This window comes from Salmo salar, chromosome ssa13, assembly GCF_905237065.1.
Source record: "Salmo salar chromosome ssa13, Ssal_v3.1, whole genome shotgun sequence".
Classification (NCBI taxonomy): Eukaryota; Metazoa; Chordata; class Actinopteri; order Salmoniformes; family Salmonidae; genus Salmo; species Salmo salar.
In genome coordinates this window covers 5,363,610-5,383,901 of record NC_059454.1, presented here as the reverse complement: position 1 = coordinate 5,383,901, position 20,292 = coordinate 5,363,610, and the positions used below count along the sequence as shown (strand labels likewise).

General features: G+C 45.0%; 1 protein-coding gene across 5 annotated transcripts in view; it reads left to right on the top strand.

The window, feature by feature from the left end:
• The window catches only part of LOC106566317 (membrane-associated guanylate kinase, WW and PDZ domain-containing protein 1), a 97,632-nt gene extending 79,058 nt beyond the window's left edge, over nucleotides 1-18,574 (top strand). The window contains exons 6-10 of one of the 5 annotated variants that reach the window (XM_045692834.1): nucleotides 12,207-12,292; nucleotides 12,448-12,597; nucleotides 14,123-14,261; nucleotides 15,868-15,955; nucleotides 17,182-17,461. In XM_045692834.1, coding sequence (XP_045548790.1) covers nucleotides 12,207-12,292; nucleotides 12,448-12,597; nucleotides 14,123-14,261; nucleotides 15,868-15,955; nucleotides 17,182-17,188 — 470 coding nt within the window. In that variant the 3' untranslated portion in view covers nucleotides 17,189-17,461. Of the gene's footprint in view, nucleotides 1-12,206; nucleotides 12,293-12,447; nucleotides 12,598-14,122; nucleotides 14,429-14,458; nucleotides 15,378-15,867; nucleotides 15,956-17,181 lie in introns of those variants that run through there. The other 4 variants (XM_045692832.1, XM_045692831.1, XM_045692829.1 and 1 more) reach the window with 4 other exon arrangements.
• The last annotated feature ends 1,718 nt before the right edge of the window (nucleotides 18,575-20,292 follow it).

The following is a 20,292-nucleotide window of genomic DNA, read 5'->3' as shown; positions in this document are numbered from 1 at the left end:
CGGTTTAAAAGGCCTTACCAACGGTTTAAAAGGCCCTACCAATGGTTTAAAAGGCCCTACCAACGGTTTAAAAGGCCCTACCAATGGTTTAAAAGGCCCTACCAACAGTTTAAAAGGCCCTACCAATGTTTTAAAAGGCCCTACCAATAGTTTAAAAGGCCCTACCAATGGTTTAAAAGGCCCTTCCAACGGTTTAAAAGGCCCTTCCAACGGTTTAAAAGGCCCTTCCAACGGTTTAAAAGGCATTACCAACGGTTTAAAAGTCCCTACCAACGGTTTAAAAGTCCCTACCAACGGTTTAAAAGGCCCTACCAACAGTTTAAAAGGCCTTACCAACGGTTTAAAAGGCCTTACCAACGGTTTAAAAGGCCCTACCAACGGTTTAAAAGAACCCTACCAACGATTTAAAAGGCCTTAGCAACGGTTCAAAAGGCCCTACCAACGGTTTAAAAGGCCCTACCAACGGTTTAAAAGGCCCTACCAATGGTTTAAAAGGCCCTACCAATGGTTTAAAAGGCCCTACCAATGGTTTAAAAGGCCTTACCAATGTTTTAAAAGGCCCTAGCAACAGTTTAAAACAACAGTTTAAAAGGCCCTACCAACGGTTTAAAAGGCCCTACCAACGGTTTAAAAGGCCCTACCAACGGTTTAAAAGGCCCTACCAACAGTTTAAAACAACAGTTTAAAAGGCCTTACCAACGGTTTAAAAAGCCTTACCAACGGTTTAAAAGGCCCTACCAACGGTTTAAAAGGCCCTACCAACGGTTTAAAAGAACCCTACCAACGGTTTAAAAGGCCCTACCAATGGTTTAAAAGGCCCTACCAACGGTTTAAAAGGCCCTACCAACGGTTTAAAAGGCCCTTCCAATGTTTTAAAAGGCCCTACCAATGTTTTAAAAGGCCCTAGCAACAGTTTAAAACAACAGTTTAAAAGGCGCTACCAACGGTTTAAAAGGCCCTACCAACGGTTTAAAAGGCCCTACCAACGGTTTAAAAGGCCCTACCAACAGTTTAAAAGGCCCTACCAACGGTTTAAAAGGCCCTACCAACGGTTTAAAACAACAGTTTAAAAGGCCTTACCAACGGTTTAAAAAGCCTTACCAACGGTTTAAAAGGCCCTACCAACGGTTTAAAAGGCCTTACCAATGGTTTAAAAGGCCCTACCAACGGTTTAAAAGGCCCTACCAACGGTTTAAAAGGCCCTACCAACAGTTTAAAACAACAGTTTAAAAGGCCTTACCAACGGTTTAAAAAGCCTTACCAACGGTTTAAAAGGCCCTACCAACGGTTTAAAAGGCCCTACCAACGGTTTAAAAGAACCCTACCAACGGTTTAAAAGGCCCTACCAATGGTTTACAAGGCCCTACCAACGGTTTAAAAGGCCCTACCAACGGTTTAAAAGGCCCTTCCAATGTTTTAAAAGGCCCTACCAATGTTTTAAAAGGCCCTAGCTACAGTTTAAAACAACAGTTTAAAAGGCGCTACCAACGGTTTAAAAGGCCCTACCAACGGTTTAAAAGGCCCTACCAACGGTTTAAAAGGCCCTACCAACGGTTTAAAAGGCCCTACCAACAGTTTAAAAGGCCCTACCAACGGTTTAAAAGGCCCTACCAACGGTTTAAAACAACAGTTTAAAAGGCCTTACCAACGGTTTATAAAAGCCTTACCAACGGTTTAAAAGGCCCTACCAATGGTTTAAAAGGCCTTACCAATGGTTTAAAAGATCCTACCAACGGTTTAAAAGGCCCTACCAATGGTTTAAAAGGCCCTACCAACGGTTTAAAAGGCCCTACCAACGGTTTAAAAGGCCCTACCAACGGTTTAAAAGGCCCTACCAACGGTTTAAAAGGCCCTTCCAACGTTTTAAAAGGCCCTTCCAACGTTTTAAAAGGCCCTACCAATGTTTAAAAAGGCCCTAGCAACAGTTTAAAACAACAGTTTAAAAGGCGCTACCAACGGTTTAAAAGGCGCTACCAACGGTTTAAAAGGCCCTACCAACGGTTTAAAAGGCCCTACCAACTGTTTAAAAGGCCCTACCAACGGTTTAAAAGGCCCTACCAATAGTTTAAAAGGCCCTACCAATGGTTTAAAAGGCCTTACCAACGGTTTAAAAGGCCCTACCAATGGTTTAAAAGGCCTTACCAACGGTTTAAAAGGCCTTACCAACGGTTTAAAAGGCCCTACCAATGGTTTAAAAGGCCCTACCAACGGTTTAAAAGGCCCTACCAATGGTTTAAAAGGCCCTACCAACAGTTTAAAAGGCCCTACCAATGTTTTAAAAGGCCCTACCAATAGTTTAAAAGGCCCTACCAATGGTTTAAAAGGCCCTTCCAACGGTTTAAAAGGCCCTTCCAACGGTTTAAAAGGCCCTTCCAACGGTTTAAAAGGCATTACCAACGGTTTAAAAGTCCCTACCAACGGTTTAAAAGTCCCTACCAACGGTTTAAAAGGCCCTACCAACAGTTTAAAAGGCCTTACCAACGGTTTAAAAGGCCTTACCAACGGTTTAAAAGGCCCTACCAACGGTTTAAAAGAACCCTACCAACGATTTAAAAGGCCTTAGCAACGGTTCAAAAGGCCCTACCAACGGTTTAAAAGGCCCTACCAACGGTTTAAAAGGCCCTACCAATGGTTTAAAAGGCCCTACCAATGGTTTAAAAGGCCCTACCAATGGTTTAAAAGGCCTTACCAATGTTTTAAAAGGCCCTAGCAACAGTTTAAAACAACAGTTTAAAAGGCGCTACCAATGGTTTAAAAGGCCCTACCAACGGTTTAAAAGGCCCTACCAACGGTTTAAAAGGCCCTACCAACAGTTTAAAACAACAGTTTAAAAGGCCTTACCAACGGTTTAAAAAAGCCTTACCAACGGTTTAAAAGGCCCTACCAACGGTTTAAAAGGCCCTACCAACGGTTTAAAAGAACCCTACCAACGGTTTAAAAGGCCCTACCAATGGTTTAAAAGGCCCTACCAACGGTTTAAAAGGCCCTACCAACGGTTTAAAAGGCCCTTCCAATGTTTTAAAAGGCCCTACCAATGTTTTAAAAGGCCCTAGCAACAGTTTAAAACAACAGTTTAAAAGGCGCTACCAACGGTTTAAAAGGCCCTACCAACGGTTTAAAAGGCCCTACCAACGGTTTAAAAGGCCCTACCAACAGTTTAAAAGGCCCTACCAACGGTTTAAAACAACAGTTTAAAAGGCCTTACCAACGGTTTAAAAAAGCCTTACCAACGGTTTAAAAGGCCCTACCAACGGTTTAAAAGGCCTTACCAATGGTTTAAAAGGCCCTACCAACGGTTTAAAAGGCCCTACCAACGGTTTAAAAGGCCCTACCAACAGTTTAAAACAACAGTTTAAAAGGCCTTACCAACGGTTTAAAAAAGCCTTACCAACGGTTTAAAAGGCCCTACCAACGGTTTAAAAGGCCCTACCAACGGTTTAAAAGAACCCTACCAACGGTTTAAAAGGCCCTACCAATGGTTTACAAGGCCCTACCAACGGTTTAAAAGGCCCTACCAACGGTTTAAAAGGCCCTTCCAATGTTTTAAAAGGCCCTACCAATGTTTTAAAAGGCCCTAGCAACAGTTTAAAACAACAGTTTAAAAGGCGCTACCAACGGTTTAAAAGGCCCTACCAACGGTTTAAAAGGCCCTACCAACGGTTTAAAAGGCCCTACCAACGGTTTAAAAGGCCCTACCAACGGTTTAAAAGGCCCTACCAACAGTTTAAAAGGCCCTACCAACGGTTTAAAAGGCCCTACCAACGGTTTAAAACAACAGTTTAAAAGGCCTTACCAACGGTTTAAAAAAGCCTTACCAACGGTTTAAAAGGCCCTACCAATGGTTTAAAAGGCCTTACCAATGGTTTAAAAGGCCCTACCAACGGTTTAAAAGGCCCTACCAATGGTTTAAAAGGCCCTACCAACGGTTTAAAAGGCCCTACCAACGGTTTAAAAGGCCCTACCAACGGTTTAAAAGGCCCTACCAACGGTTTAAAAGGCCCTTCCAACGTTTTAAAAGGCCCTTCCAACGTTTTAAAAGGCCCTACCAATGTTTAAAAAGGCCCTAGCAACAGTTTAAAACAACAGTTTAAAAGGCGCTACCAACGGTTTAAAAGGCGCTACCAACGGTTTAAAAGGCCCTACCAACGGTTTAAAAGGCCCTACCAACTGTTTAAAAGGCCCTACCAACGGTTTAAAACAACAGTTTAAAAGGCCTTACCAACGGTTTAAAAAAGCCTTACCAACGGTTTAAAAGGCCCTACCAACGGTTTAAAAGGCCTTACCAATGGTTTAAAAGGCCCTACCAACGGTTTAAAAGGCCCTACCAACGGTTTAAAAGGCCCTTCCAATGTTTTAAAAGGCCCTACCAATGTTTTAAAAGGCCTTACCAATGGTTTAAAAGGCCCTTCCAACGGTTTAAAAGGCCTTACCATAGGTTTAAAAGGCCCTTCCAACGGTTTAAAAGGCATTACCAACGGTTTAAAAGTCCCTAACAACGGTTTAAAAGTCCCTAACAACGGTTTAAAAGGCCCTACCAACGGTTTAAAAGGCCTTACCAATGGTTTAAAAGGCCTTACCAATGGTTTAAAAGGCCCTTCCAAGGGTTTAAAAGGCCCTTCCAACGGTTTAAAAGGCCTTACCAATGGTTTAAAAGGCATTACCAACGGCTTAAAAGTCCCTACCAACGGTTTAAAAGGCCCTACCAACGGTTTAAAAGGCCCTACCAACGGTTTAAAAGGCCCTACCAATGGTTTAAAAGGACCTACCAATGGTTTAAAAGGCCTTACCAATAGTTTAAAAGGCCTTACCAATGGTTTAAAAGGCCCTAGCAACAGTTTAAAACAACAGTTTAAAAGGCGCTACCAACGGTTTAAAAGGCCCTACCAACGGTTTAAAAGGCCCTACCAACGGTTTAAAAGGCCCTACCAACGGTTTAAAAGGCCCTACCAACGGTTTCAAAGGCCCTACCAACGGTTTAAAAGGCCCTACCAATAGTTTAAAAGGCCCTACCAATGGTTTAAAAGGCCTTACCAACGGTTTAAAAGGCCCTACCAATGGTTTAAAAGGCCTTACCAACGGTTTAAAAGGCCTTACCAACGGTTTAAAAGGCCCTACCAATGGTTTAAAAGGCCCTACCAACGGTTTAAAAGGCCCTACCAATGGTTTAAAAGGCCCTACCAACAGTTTAAAAGGCCCTACCAATGTTTTAAAAGGCCCTACCAATAGTTTAAAAGGCCCTACCAATGGTTTAAAAGGCCCTTCCAACGGTTTAAAAGGCCCTTCCAACGGTTTAAAAGGCCCTTCCAACGGTTTAAAAGGCATTACCAACGGTTTAAAAGTCCCTACCAACGGTTTAAAAGTCCCTACCAACGGTTTAAAAGGCCCTACCAACAGTTTAAAAGGCCTTACCAACGGTTTAAAAGGCCTTACCAACGGTTTAAAAGGCCCTACCAACGGTTTAAAAGAACCCTACCAACGGTTTAAAAGGCCTTAGCAACGGTTCAAAAGGCCCTACCAACGGTTTAAAAGGCCCTACCAACGGTTTAAAAGGCCCTACCAATGGTTTAAAAGGCCCTACCAATGGTTTAAAAGGCCCTACCAATGGTTTAAAAGGCCTTACCAATGTTTTAAAAGGCCCTAGCAACAGTTTAAAACAACAGTTTAAAAGGCGCTACCAATGGTTTAAAAGGCCCTACCAACGGTTTAAAAGGCCCTACCAACGGTTTAAAAGGCCCTACCAACAGTTTAAAACAACAGTTTAAAAGGCCTTACCAACGGTTTAAAAAGCCTTACCAACGGTTTAAAAGGCCCTACCAACGGTTTAAAAGGCCCTACCAACGGTTTAAAAGAACCCTACCAACGGTTTAAAAGGCCCTACCAATGGTTTAAAAGGCCCTACCAACGGTTTAAAAGGCCCTACCAACGGTTTAAAAGGCCCTTCCAATGTTTTAAAAGGCCCTACCAATGTTTTAAAAGGCCCTAGCAACAGTTTAAAACAACAGTTTAAAAGGCGCTACCAACGGTTTAAAAGGCCCTACCAACGGTTTAAAAGGCCCTACCAACGGTTTAAAAGGCCCTACCAACGGTTTAAAAGGCCCTACCAACAGTTTAAAAGGCCCTACCAACGGTTTAAAAGGCCCTACCAACGGTTTAAAACAACAGTTTAAAAGGCCTTACCAACGGTTTAAAAAAGCCTTACCAACGGTTTAAAAGGCCCTACCAACGGTTTAAAAGGCCTTACCAATGGTTTAAAAGGCCCTACCAACGGTTTAAAAGGCCCTACCAACGGTTTAAAAGGCCCTACCAACAGTTTAAAACAACAGTTTAAAAGTCCTTACCAACGGTTTAAAAAGCCTTACCAACGGTTTAAAAGGCCCTATCAACGGTTTAAAAGGCCCTACCAACGGTTTAAAAGAACCCTACCAACGGTTTAAAAGGCCCTACCAATGGTTTACAAGGCCCTACCAACGGTTTAAAAGGCCCTACCAACGGTTTAAAAGGCCCTTCCAATGTTTTAAAAGGCCCTACCAATGTTTTAAAAGGCCCTAGCAACAGTTTAAAACAACAGTTTAAAAGGCGCTACCAACGGTTTAAAAGGCCCTACCAACGGTTTAAAAGGCCCTACCAACGGTTTAAAAGGCCCTACCAACGGTTTAAAAGGCCCTACCAACAGTTTAAAAGGCCCTACCAACGGTTTAAAAGGCCCTACCAACGGTTTAAAACAACAGTTTAAAAGGCCTTACCAACGGTTTAAAAGGCCTTACCAACGGTTTAAAAGGCCCTACCAACGGTTTAAAAGAACCCTACCAACGGTTTAAAAGGCCTTAGCAACGGTTCAAAAGGCCCTACCAACGGTTTAAAAGGCTCTACCAACGGTTTAAAAGGCCCTACCAATGGTTTAAAAGGCCCTACCAATGGTTTAAAAGGCCCTACCAATGGTTTAAAAGGCCTTACCAATGTTTTAAAAGGCCCTAGCAACAGTTTAAAACAACAGTTTAAAAGGCGCTACCAATGGTTTAAAAGGCCCTACCAACGGTTTAAAAGGCCCTACCAACGGTTTAAAAGGCCCTACCAACAGTTTAAAACAACAGTTTAAAAGGCCTTACCAACGGTTTAAAAAGCCTTACCAACGGTTTAAAAGGCCCTACCAACGGTTTAAAAGGCCCTACCAACGGTTTAAAAGAACCCTACCAACGGTTTAAAAGGCCCTACCAATGGTTTAAAAGGCCCTACCAACGGTTTAAAAGGCCCTACCAACGGTTTAAAAGGCCCTTCCAATGTTTTAAAAGGCCCTACCAATGTTTTAAAAGGCCCTAGCAACAGTTTAAAACAACAGTTTAAAAGGCGCTACCAACGGTTTAAAAGGCCCTACCAACGGTTTAAAAGGCCCTACCAACGGTTTAAAAGGCCCTACCAACGGTTTAAAAGGCCCTACCAACAGTTTAAAAGGCCCTACCAACGGTTTAAAAGGCCCTACCAACGGTTTAAAACAACAGTTTAAAAGGCCTTACCAACGGTTTAAAAAAGCCTTACCAACGGTTTAAAAGGCCCTACCAACGGTTTAAAAGGCCTTACCAATGGTTTAAAAGGCCCTACCAACGGTTTAAAAGGCCCTACCAACGGTTTAAAAGGCCCTACCAACAGTTTAAAACAACAGTTTAAAAGTCCTTACCAACGGTTTAAAAAAGCCTTACCAACGGTTTAAAAGGCCCTACCAACGGTTTAAAAGGCCCTACCAACGGTTTAAAAGAACCCTACCAACGGTTTAAAAGGCCCTACCAATGGTTTACAAGGCCCTACCAACGGTTTAAAAGGCCCTACCAACGGTTTAAAAGGCCCTTCCAATGTTTTAAAAGGCCCTACCAATGTTTTAAAAGGCCCTAGCAACAGTTTAAAACAACAGTTTAAAAGGCGCTACCAACGGTTTAAAAGGCCCTACCAACGGTTTAAAAGGCCCTACCAACGGTTTAAAAGGCCCTACCAACGGTTTAAAAGGCCCTACCAACAGTTTAAAAGGCCCTACCAACGGTTTAAAAGGCCCTACCAACGGTTTAAAACAACAGTTTAAAAGGCCTTACCAGCGGTTTAAAAAAGCCTTACCAACGGTTTAAAAGGCCCTACCAATGGTTTAAAAGGCCTTACCAATGGTTTAAAAGGCCCTACCAACGGTTTAAAAGGCCCTACCAATGGTTTAAAAGGCCCTACCAACGGTTTAAAAGGCCCTACCAACGGTTTAAAAGGCCCTACCAACGGTTTAAAAGGCCCTACCAACGGTTTAAAAGGCCCTTCCAACGTTTTAAAAGGCCCTTCCAACGTTTTAAAAGGCCCTACCAATGTTTAAAAAGGCCCTAGCAACAGTTTAAAACAACAGTTTAAAAGGCGCTACCAACGGTTTAAAAGGCGCTACCAACGGTTTAAAAGGCCCTACCAACGGTTTAAAAGGCCCTACCAACTGTTTAAAAGGCCCTACCAACGGTTTAAAACAACAGTTTAAAAGGCCTTACCAACGGTTTAAAAAAGCCTTACCAACGGTTTAAAAGGCCCTACCAACGGTTTAAAAGGCCTTACCAATGGTTTAAAAGGCCCTACCAACGGTTTAAAAGGCCCTACCAACGGTTTAAAAGGCCCTTCAATGTTTTAAAAGGCCCTACCAATGTTTTAAAAGGCCTTACCAATGGTTTAAAAGCCCTTCCAACGGTTTAAAAGGCCTTACCATAGGTTTAAAAGGCCCTTCCAACGGTTTAAAAGGCATTACCAACGGTTTAAAAGTCCCTAACAACGGTTTAAAAGGCCCTACCAACGGTTTAAAAGGCCTTACCAATGGTTTAAAAGGCCTTACCAATGGTTTAAAAGGCCCTTCCAAGGGTTTAAAAGGCCCTTCCAACGGTTTAAAAGGCCTTACCAATGGTTTAAAAGGCATTACCAACGGCTTAAAAGTCCCTACCAACGGTTTAAAAGGCCCTACCAACGGTTTAAAAGGCCCTACCAACGGTTTAAAAGGCCCTACCAATGGTTTAAAAGGCCTTACCAATAGTTTAAAAGGCCTTACCAATGGTTTAAAAGGCCCTAGCAACAGTTTAAAACAACAGTTTAAAAGGCGCTACCAACGGTTTAAAAGGCCCTACCAACGGTTTAAAAGGCCCTACCAACGGTTTAAAAGGCCCTACCAACGGTTTAAAAGGCCTTACCAACGGTTTATAACAACATTTTAAAAGGCCCTACCAACGGTTTAAACGGCCCTACCAACGGTTTAAAAGGCCCTACCAACGGTTTAAAAGGCCCTACCAACGGTTTAAAAGGCCCTACCAACGGTTTAAAAGGCCTTACCAACGGTTTATAACAACATTTTAAAAGGCATTACCAACGGTTTAAACGGCCCTACCAACGGTTTAAACGGCCCCACCAACGTTTTAAAAGGCCTTACCAACGGTTTAAAAGGCCTTAGCAACGGTTTAAAAGGCCTTAGCAACGGTTTAAAAGGCCTTAGCAACGGTTCAAAAGGCCCTAGCAACGGTTCAAAAGGCCCTACGAACGGTTTAAAAGGCCCTACGAACGGTTTAAAAGGCCCTACCAACGGCTTAAAAGGCCCTACCAACGGTTTAAAAGGCCCCACCAACGGTTTAAAAGGCCCTACCAACGGTTTAAAAGGCCCTACCAACGGTTTAAGAGGCCCTACCAACGGTTTAAAAGGCCCTACCAACGGTTTAAAAGGCCTTACCAACGGTTTATAACAACATTTTAAAAGGCCCTACCAACGGTTTAAACGGCCCTACCAACGGTTTAAACGGCCCTACCAACGGTTTAAACGGCCCCACCAACGGTTTAAAAGGCCTTACCAACGGTTTAAAAGGCCTTAGCAACGGTTTAAAAGGCCTTAGCAACGGTTTAAAAGGCCTAAGCAACGGTTCAAAAGGCCCTAGCAACGGTTCAAAAGGCCCTACGAACGGTTTAAAAGGCCCTACGAACGGTTTAAAAGGCCCTACCAACGGTTTAAAAGGCCCTACCAACGCCTTAAAAGGCCCCACCAACGGTTCAAAAGGCCCTACGAACGGTTTAAAAGGCCCTACGAACGGTTTAAAAGGCCCTACCAACGGTTTAAAAGGCCCTACCAACGCCTTAAAAGGCCCCACCAACGGTTTAAAAGGCCCCACCAATGGTTTAAAAAGCCCTACCAACGGTTTAAAAGGCCCTACCAACGGTTTAAAAGGCCTTACCAACGGTTTATAACAACATTTTAAAAGGCCCTACCAATGGTTTAAAAGGCCCTACCAACGGTTTAAAAGGCCCTACCAACGGTTTAAAAGGCCTTAGCAACCGTTTAAAAGGCCTTAGCAACGGTTCAAAAGGCCTTATGAATGGTTTAAAAGGCCCTACCAACGGTTTAAAATGCCCTACAAACGGTTTAAAAGGCCCTACCAACGGCTTAAAAGGCCCTACCAATGGTTTAAAAGGCCCTACCAACGGTTTAAAAGGCCCTACCAACCGTTTAAAAGGCCCTACCAACGGTTTAAAAGGCCCTACCAACGGTTTAAAAGGCCTTACCTACGGTTTAAAAGGCCCTACCAACGGTTTAAAAGGCCTTAGCAACCGTTTAAAAGGCCTTAGCAACGGTTCAAAAGGCCTTATGAATGGTTTAAAAGGCCCTACCAACGGTTTAAAATGCCCTACAAACGGTTTAAAAGGCCCTACCAACGGCTTAAAAGGCCCTACCAATGGTTTAAAAGGCCCTACCAACGGTTTAAAAGGCCCTACCAACGGTTTAAAAGGCCCTACCAACGGTTTAAAAGGCCCTACCAACGGTTTAAAAGGCCTTACCAACGGTTTAAAAGGCCCTACCAACGGTTTAAAAGGCCCTAGAAACATTTTAAAAGGCCTTACCAACGGTTTAAAAGGCCCTACTAATGGTTTAAAAGGCCCTACCAACTGTTTAAAAGGCCCTACCAACTGTTTAAAAGGCCCTACCAACGGTTTAAAAGGCCCCACCAACGGTTTAAAAGGCCCTACCAACAGTTTAAAAGGCCCTAGCAACTGTTTAAAACAACGGTTTAAAAGGCCCTACCAACGGTTTAAAAGGCCCTAGCAACGTGTTTAAAGGCCCTAGCAACGTTTTTAAAAGGCCCTAGCAACAGTTTAAAAGGCCCTACCAACGGTTTAAAAGGCCCTAGCAACGATTTGAAGGCCCTACCAACGTTTTTAAAAGGCCCTAGCAACAGTTTAAAAGGCCCTACCAACGTTTTTTAAAGGGCCTAGCAACGGTTTTTGCTGTGACTGTCTGTACTTTAGAGTGTGTGTCATCCTGCAGCACAGCATTTTGGGGGAAGTTGAGGTCAGGTCCAATATTGACTATGCACCAAGAGGGAAAGAGGTTGGGCCATCCTAGAAATGTTTTAGAGAAATATAATGTATACAATTTAGCAGACGCTTCTACCCAAAGCGACTTACAGTCGTGCGTAAATATATTTTTACGTATGGGTGGTCCCGGCAATCGTCCCCAATATCCTGGCATTTCAATGCTTTACCAAGATGCATGACAGGGTTATAAATGCTTTGTGAAGCCTCAATTTAATATCATTTATAAGGCATTTATTAAGCGGTGTTTATGCCACCCTTTATAAAGCACAGGTTTGTCATATTTGACATAGTGAGTAATGTCACATTTGACATTGGTGGTTATGTCACACAGTTATGCCACATTTATGAACCCTTTATAGAGCTTGACATACGGTTATAGATGATTTGTAACACATGCATGTAGTGTTAATGAAGGCTTAATGAAGGCTTTATGAAGGTTCAATGTCTCTTAAAGCAGCAATCAGCAGTTGAAACAATAGACTCCTCTAATCTGGCTTCCCTTAGACTCCTCTAATCTGTCTTCCCTTAGACTCCTCTAATCTGGCTTCCCTTAGACTCCTCTAATCTGGCTTCCCTTAGACTCCTCTAATCTGTTTTCCCTTAGACTCCTCTAATCTGTCTTCCCTTAGACTCCTCTAATCTGGTTTCCCTTAGACTCCTCTAATCTGGCTTCCTTTAGACTCCTCTAATCTGTCTTCCCTTAGACTCCTCTAATCTGTCTTCCCTTAGACTCCTCTAATCTGGCTTCCCTTAGACTCCTCTAATCTGGCTTCCCTTAGACTCCTCTAATCTGGCTTCCCTTAGACTCCTCTAATCTGGTTTCCCTTAGACTCCTCTAATCTGTCTTCCCTTAGACTCCTCTAATCTGTCAGAAGGCCCAGAGTTAGAGGCTGACGGCAGGACGAGGAAAAGCCACAGACGAAGGCCCAAGGTGAGGCTTGTATGTGCATTTTTAATTTATTTATTCATAGTTGTTTTCTGTGTACATCATGTCAGATAATTTCCTCTCTAATAATTTGGTGTATTTACAATTGCCCGGGTCAATCCCAGAGCGATAGTATCATCTTTCTGTCCTCTCTAACTCTCTCCTTCTAGCAGCAGGACCAGCGTTACTATAGTGTAGACCTAGAGAGAGGTCCTACAGGTTTTGGCTTCAGTCTGCGGGGGGGCAGTGAATACAACATGGACCTGTATGTCCTGGGACTGATGGAGGGAGGACCTGCCTCACGCAGCCACAAGATACAGGTGAGACAGAAAGCTGAGTGTGTTGGGACTGATGGAGGGAGGACCTGCCTCGCGCAGCCACAAGATACAGGTGAGACAGGCAGCTGGGTGTGTTGGGACTGATGGAGGTAGGGCCTGCCTCGCGCAGCCACAAGATACAGGTGAGACAGGCAGCTGGGTGTGTGTTGGGACTGATGGAGGGAGGGTCTGCCTCGCGCAGCCACAAGATACAGGTGAGACAGACAGATGGGTTTGTTGGGACTGATGGAGGGAGGACCTGCCTCGCGCAGCCACAAGATACAGGTGAGACAGGCAGCTGAGTGTGTTGGGACTGATGGAGGGAGGGTCTGCCTCGCGCAGCCACAAGATACAGGTGAGACAGGCAGCTGGGTGTGTTGGGACTGATGGAGGGAGGACCTGCCTCGCGCAGCCACAAGATACAGGTGAGACAGACAGCTGGGTGTGTTGGGACTGATGGAGGTAGGGCCTGCCTCGCGCAGCCACAAGATACAGGTGAGACAGGCAGCTGGGTGTGTTGGGACTGATGGAGGGAGGACCTGCCTCGCGCAGCCACAAGATACAGGTGAGACAGGCAGCTGGGTGTGTTGGGACTGATGGAGGTAGGGCCTGCCTCGCGCAGCCACAAGATACAGGTGAGACAGGCAGCTGGGTGTGTGTTGGGACTGATGGAGGGAGGGTCTGCCTCGCGCAGCCACAAGATACAGGTGAGACAGACAGATGGGTTTGTTGGGACTGATGGAGGGAGGACCTGCCTCGCGCAGCCACAAGATACAGGTGAGACAGGCAGCTGAGTGTGTTGGGACTGATGGAGGGAGGGTCTGCCTCGCGCAGCCACAAGATACAGGTGAGACAGGCAGCTGGGTGTGTTGGGACTGATGGAGGGAGGACCTGCCTCGCGCAGCCACAAGATACAGGTGAGACAGACAGCTGGGTGTGTTGGGACTGATGGAGGGAGGACCTGCCTCGCACAGCCACAAGATACAGGTGAGACAGGCAGCTGGGTGTGTTGGGACTGATGGAGGGAGGGCCTGCCTCGCGCAGCCACAAGATACAGGTGAGACAGATAGCTGGGTGTGTTGGGACTGATGGAGAGAGGACCTGCCTCGCGCAGCCACAAGATACAGGTGAGACAGACAGCTGGGTGTGTTGGGACTGATGGAGGGAGGGTCTGCCTTGCGCAGCCACAAGATACAGGTGAGACAGACAGCTGGGTGTGTTGGGACTGATGGAGGGAGGACCTGCCTCGCGCAGCCACAAGATACAGGTGAGACAGGCAGCTGGGTGTGTTGGGACTGATGGAGGGAGGACCTGCCTCGCGCAGCCACAAGATACAGGTGAGACAGACAGCTGGGTGTGTTTCTCTCTCTGTGTGTGTGTGTGTGTGTGTGTGTGTGTGTGTGTGTGTGTGTGTGTGTGTGTGTGTGTGTGTGTGTGTGTGTGTGTGTGTGTGTGTGTGTGTGTGTGTGTGTGTGTGTGTGTGTAATTGTTGTCATTGTGTAACCTGTATTGTATTCTTGCTGTGTAGGTGAGTGACCAGCTGGTGGAGATAAATGGTGACAGTACAACAGGAATGACCCACAGCCAGGCCGTGGAGCAGATAAGAAGAGGAGGACATCGTATACACCTGGTACTGAAGAAAGGAAACGGATACGTCCCAGACTATGGTAAGAGACAGGGAAGCGAGGAAGGATACGTCCCAGACTATGGTAAGAGACAGGGAAGGGAGATAGGATACGTCCCAGACTATGGTAAGAGACAGGGAGGGAGGAAGGATACGTCCCAGACTATGGTAAGAGACAGGGAAGGGAGGAAGGATACGTCCCAGACTATGGTAAGAGACAGGGATACGTCCCAGACTATGGTAAGAGACAGGGAGGGGAGGAAGGATACGTCCCAGACTATGGTAAGAGACAGGGATACGTCCCAGACTATGGTAAGAGACAGGGAAGGTAGGAAGGATACGTCCCAGTCTATGGTAAGAGACAGGGAAGGGAGGAAGGATACGTCCCAGACTATGGTAAGAGACAGGGAAGGGAGGAAGGATACGTCCCAGACTATGGTAAGAGACAGGGAGGGGAGGAAGGATACGTCCCAGACTATGGTAAGAGACAGGGATACGTCCCAGACTATGGTAAGAGACAGTGAAGGTAGGAAGGATACATCCCAGTCTATGGTAAGAGACAGGGAAGGGAGGAAGGATACGTCCCAGACTATGGTAAGAGACAGGGAAGGGAGGAAGGATACGTCCCAGACTATGGTAAGAGACAGGGAAGGGAGATAGGATACATCCCAGACTATGGTAAGAGACAGGGAGGGAGGAAGGATACGTCCCAGACTATGGTAAGAGACAGGGAGGGAGGAAGGATACGTCCCAGACTATGGTAAGAGACAGGGATACGTCCCAGACTATGGTAAGAGACAGGGAAGGGAGGAAGGATACGTCCCAGACTATGGTAAGAGACAGGGAGGGGAGGAAGGATACGTCCCAGACTATGGTAAGAGACAGGGATACGTCCCAGACTATGGTAAGAGACAGGGAAGGGAGGTGGGTGAGACATAACAGAAACCTAACAAAGATCCTTTTGTGATGTAAACTGTATGTGCGTCACGGTGAAGGACATGACTATTGCTAGAACGTTAGCTAGCATCTAAAACCCTGATTGGTCTCTTAGTGACCTTTATTGACCCGTTCTGGATAGTTCTTTCACTTGTTTCCTCAGCTTTCTTTCTCATAGTCTCAGTGCTCAGAGTCTCAGTGCTCAGAGTCTCAGAGTCTCAGTGCTCAGAGTCTCAGTGCTCAGAGTCTCAGAGTCTCAGAGTCTCAGTGCTCGGAGTCTCAGTTCTCAGTGCTCAGAGTCTCAGTGTTCAGAGTCTCAGTGTTCAGAGTCTCAGAGACTCAGTGCTCAGAGTCTCAGTGCTCGGAGTCTCAGTGCTCAGTCTCAGAGTCTCAGTGCTCAGAGTCTCAGTGCTCAGAGTCTCAGTGCTCAGAGTCTCAGTGCTCAGAGTCTCAGTGTCTCAGATTCTGAGTGTCTCAGATTCTGAGTGTCTCAGATTCTGAGTGTCTCAGATTCTGAGTGTCTCAGTGTCTCAGAGTCTCAGAGTCTCAGAGTCTCAGTGCTCAGAGTCTTTGATCTTCCTGACTTTCTTCTTCCTATTTCTCTCTTTTTCCTGACCGTACATGTGGTCTCCTTCTTTCTTTGTACTGTCCCTTCCCTTCATCTTTCTCTCTCCTCTTAATGTCCCTCTCCTCCTTCTCCTCCTCCCACTCAGTGGAGCTCTCCAGCCTGTCTCTGTGTATGACCAACTCTAAGCAGGGTGAACCTTGTTTCTATGTCATCGGCAGAACAGAAAATACGCGGTTGGTATCTCTTCCTGTTAGTCTTCCATTCTCTTTGATTTCTGTTGTAGAACCACTCATCTTACAATTGGCTCATTCATCCTCCTCCTATCCCCTGTAACTATTCCCCAGGTCGTTGCTGTAAATGAGAATGTGTTCTCAGTCAACTTACCTGGTAAAATAACAGTAAAATAAAAAAATTACAAAAAAAACTTGATGTATACCACTCAGTAGACCCTTGTTATCCATTCTAGTATGTGATCCCTGCGGGAATTGAACCAACAACCTTAGCGTTGCTAGTGCCACACTCTTCCCAACTGAACCATACAGTCTGAAAGCACGTGTCCATGTTGTCCTGAGTCACGTTATCAAGAGGTAAACCGTCAGGGGTGTCTCTTACGTTCACGTTTATTCGCTCTTGTAGATAAATTCTATGCACAGTGAGTCGTACCTCCAGACCCCTATGGAATAGACATATTTATATACCACTCATAGTCGTATAGGATCCAACAGTATACATTCACAAAGTGTAGTTGTGATAGAACTAGGTTTACAAAATCTCAAGTTTCTTTCACAAAATTCCCTGTTTTTTTTTTCAATTCCAAAAAAATCTCCCAACCAGGATTTTGGGAAAGCCAGAGAATTTTGGAAAAGTTACCAGAATTTTGCAAACCTAGATATAATTGAATAAAAGTTGTTGTTCAGCCTCCGTAATCATTGTATTTCAGTAGAAACATCAGCCGTGTTATCTCAGTGAACATTTACAGTACATTACTTAGGCTGGCTGAAACAAAGAGAATGAAATGAACAGACTTGGTGTTTCTATTCTGAAGGCCACGAGTCTTGCAATTCTCTACATTTTCATCCCATCTCATCATAACCTGTTTTGTTTTCATTACTTCAAACTTGGATAACACTGTGTTAAACTGGAAACTGGTTTCTAATTTGTGTTTTCTCTCTAACTCCCTATCACTTCTCTCTCTGAACCCCACCCCTCTTTCTGATTATTTTTCTTGTGTCTCCCCCTCTCTCTCTCTGACCTTTCTCTCTCTCTCTCTGACCTCTCTCTCTCTGACCTCTCTCTCTCTCTTTCTCTCTCTGACCACTCTCTCTCTTTCTCTCTCTCTCTCTCTCTCTCTCTGACCTCTCTCTCTCTCTCTGACCTCTCTCTCTCTCTCTCTGACCTCCCCCTCTCTCTCTCTCTCTGCCCTCTCATCCCCTTCTCGCCCCCCCCCTCTCTCTCTCAGACCATGATCCCAGATCAGTCTCCTTCTCTCTCTACCCAGAGGATGCGGGTGTGGCTGCAGTAGATAAGACGCGCTCTCTGCCAAGGAAGAGCGAAAGGGTGAATAGAGGAGAGGAGAGGCAGAGTAAAGGAGGTAGTCTGGGGGGAACGAGGAGCAGAGGAGGAGCGCGAGATACTCCTGACACAGACCTGGATTGGCCCGAGGAGGAGGGTCAGGTGGTCAGCCACAGAGGTCAGAGTTTAGGGGATAAGGACAACGGGAAACGCACCCAGAGTTTACCCAAGAACAGACAGGAAGTGGAGGAAGAGGAGGAGGAGGTGAGGCCCAGCGAGGCCAAACAGAGGTCAAAACAGCAGAGGATCAGGGAAATGCAGAGTAAGAGGAAGAAGAACAGGAGAGAGAGGGGAGATGAAACAGAGGAGTTTCCCATCAGAAACACAAGTGAAGGTAAGAGAGAAGGGGGGAGGAGGGAGAGAGAGAGGAAGACGGAGGTGGAGGATTCTGGACCAGCAGAGAGAGTTCCCTTCTCCTTCCTCAAGCCACTGCAGGATGGAGAGGCTGAGCTGTCTAATGCAGAGTCGGGGGTAACAGGGACCTACGGAGACAGCTTCTCTGACCAGGTCAGCCTGTCTGCAGCTAGCGTCTTCAGTTCCACCGCCCAAGACCCCAGGGACCAGAGAGGAGACCCCTGGAGCACCCAGTCATGGCTCCGGGCCAACCATGCATCCCACACCCCAGGCCCCTGGAGCAGCACACAGCCACAGAGGGCCACCTACAACAGTCTCTGGATTAAACCTGACCTGCAGATGTCTCAGGTTTTGGTGGGACACAGACTGACAGGAAACAGGCTGAGAGGATGTCTTGACCTATAGATGATAGATAATCCTTGGTTATTCTTGGTTTCCTGGATTATTTCCTCGTAATTTACCTCGTAATTTACCTCTTGTCTGGGACACTTGCCTGACCACTGCACCACCCAATCCCCTGTTAACCCACCTCTTGACTAGGACCTATCATCATACTCTATGACTCTATCTACCTAACACCATTGCCTATAGAAGTCCACTATCACTTTGGATCTATATCATAATGAATGGTATTATCTTCAACATAATCATTGTCATCACAACTTTTTTTATAATGGATATGCAAGTAACAACAACATCAAACATCTCTCTGCAAACCAGACAACAACTACATCAAACATCTCCTCATATCAACCCTCTCTACAAACCAGACAGCAGCTACATCAACCCAATCTACAAACCAGACAGCAGCTACATCAACCCTCTCTACAAACCAGACAGCAGCTACATCAACCCTCTCTACAAACCAGACAGCAGCTACATCAATCCTCTCTACAAACCAGACAGCAGCTACATCAAACATCTCATATCAACCCTCTCTACAACCCAGACAGCAGCTACATCAACCCTCTCTACAAACCAGACAGCAGCTACATCAACCATCTCCTCATATCAACCCTCTCTACAAACCAGACAGAAACTACATCAAACATCTCATATCAACCCTCTCTATAAACCAGACAGCAGCTACATCAACCCTCTCTACAAACCAGACAGCAGCTACATCAACCATCTCCTCATATCAACCCTCTCTACAAACCAGACAGCAACTACATCAAACATCTCATATCAACCCTCTCTACAAACCAGACAGCAGCTACATCAACCCTCTCTACAAACCAGACAGCAGCTACATTAACCCACTCTACAAACCAGACAGCAGCAACATCAACCCTCTCTACAAACCAAAAATGGATTGTTAGCACCACCTAGAGGCTATAGTGATGTATTACAATATGAGGAGCCACCACTATGCTCACATTATAATACTCCACTTTTTTTTTATATCATATCATGTTTGAATTATATTTTATGTAGATGATTATTTAATTTTATTTGTAAAAAATATATATATTACGGAGATTTAGATAAATGATTAAGAGAAATGATTTGCCTCCTGCTTGCTTAGCCTGGATTGTAACTTATTCTCTCCTTTACGTCTTTCCTATGTAGTCTTACGATGTGATGCTACAGATGTCAGGGGGATAGTAATTATGTTGTCATATATATATAGTTCCTCCAACCAGGACTTCTGGAAAACCTGCACATTTTGGGAAAGTTACTGTTATACAGTTGAAGTCGGAAGTTTACATACATTTAGGTTGGAGTCATTAAAACTTGTTTTTCAACCACTCCACACATTTCTTGTTAACAAACTATAGTTTTGGCAAGTCGGTTAGGACATCTACTTTGTGCATGACACAAGTCATTTTTCCAACAATTGTTTACAGAAAGATTATTTCATTTATAATTCACTGTATCACAATTCCAGTGGGTCAGAAGTTTATATACACTAAGTTGACTGTGCCTTTAAACAGCTTGGAAAAATCCAGAAAACGATGTCATGGCTTTAGAAGCTTCTGATAGGCTAATTGACATAATTTGAGTCAATTGGAGGTGTACCTGTGGATGTATTTCAAGGCCTACCTTCAAACTCAGTGTCTCTTTGCTTGACATCATAGGAATATCAAAAGAAATCAGCCAAGACCTCAGAAAAAACATTGTAGACCTCCACAAGTCTGGTTCATCCTTGGGAGCAATTTCCAAATGCCTGAAGGTACCACGTTCATCTGTACAAACAATAGTACACAAGTATAAACACCATGGGACCACACAGCCATCATACCGCTCAGGAAGGAGACGCGTTCTGTCTCCTAGAGATGAACGTACTTTGGTGCGAAAAATGCAAATCAATCCCAGAACAACAGCAAAGGACCTTATGAAGGTGCTGGAGGAAACAGGTACAAAAGTATCTATATCCACAGTAAAACAAGTCCTATATCGACATAACCTGAAAGGCCACTCAGCAAGGAAGAAGCCACTGCTCCAAAACCGGAATAAAAAAGCCAGACTACGGTTTGCAACTGCACATGGGGACAAAGATTGTACTTTTTGGAGAAATGTCCCCTGGTCTGATGAAACAAAAATAGAACTGTTTGGCCATAATGACCATCGTTATGTTTGGAGGAAAAAGGGGGATGCTTGCAAGCTGAAGAACACCATCCCAACCGTGAAGCACGGGGGT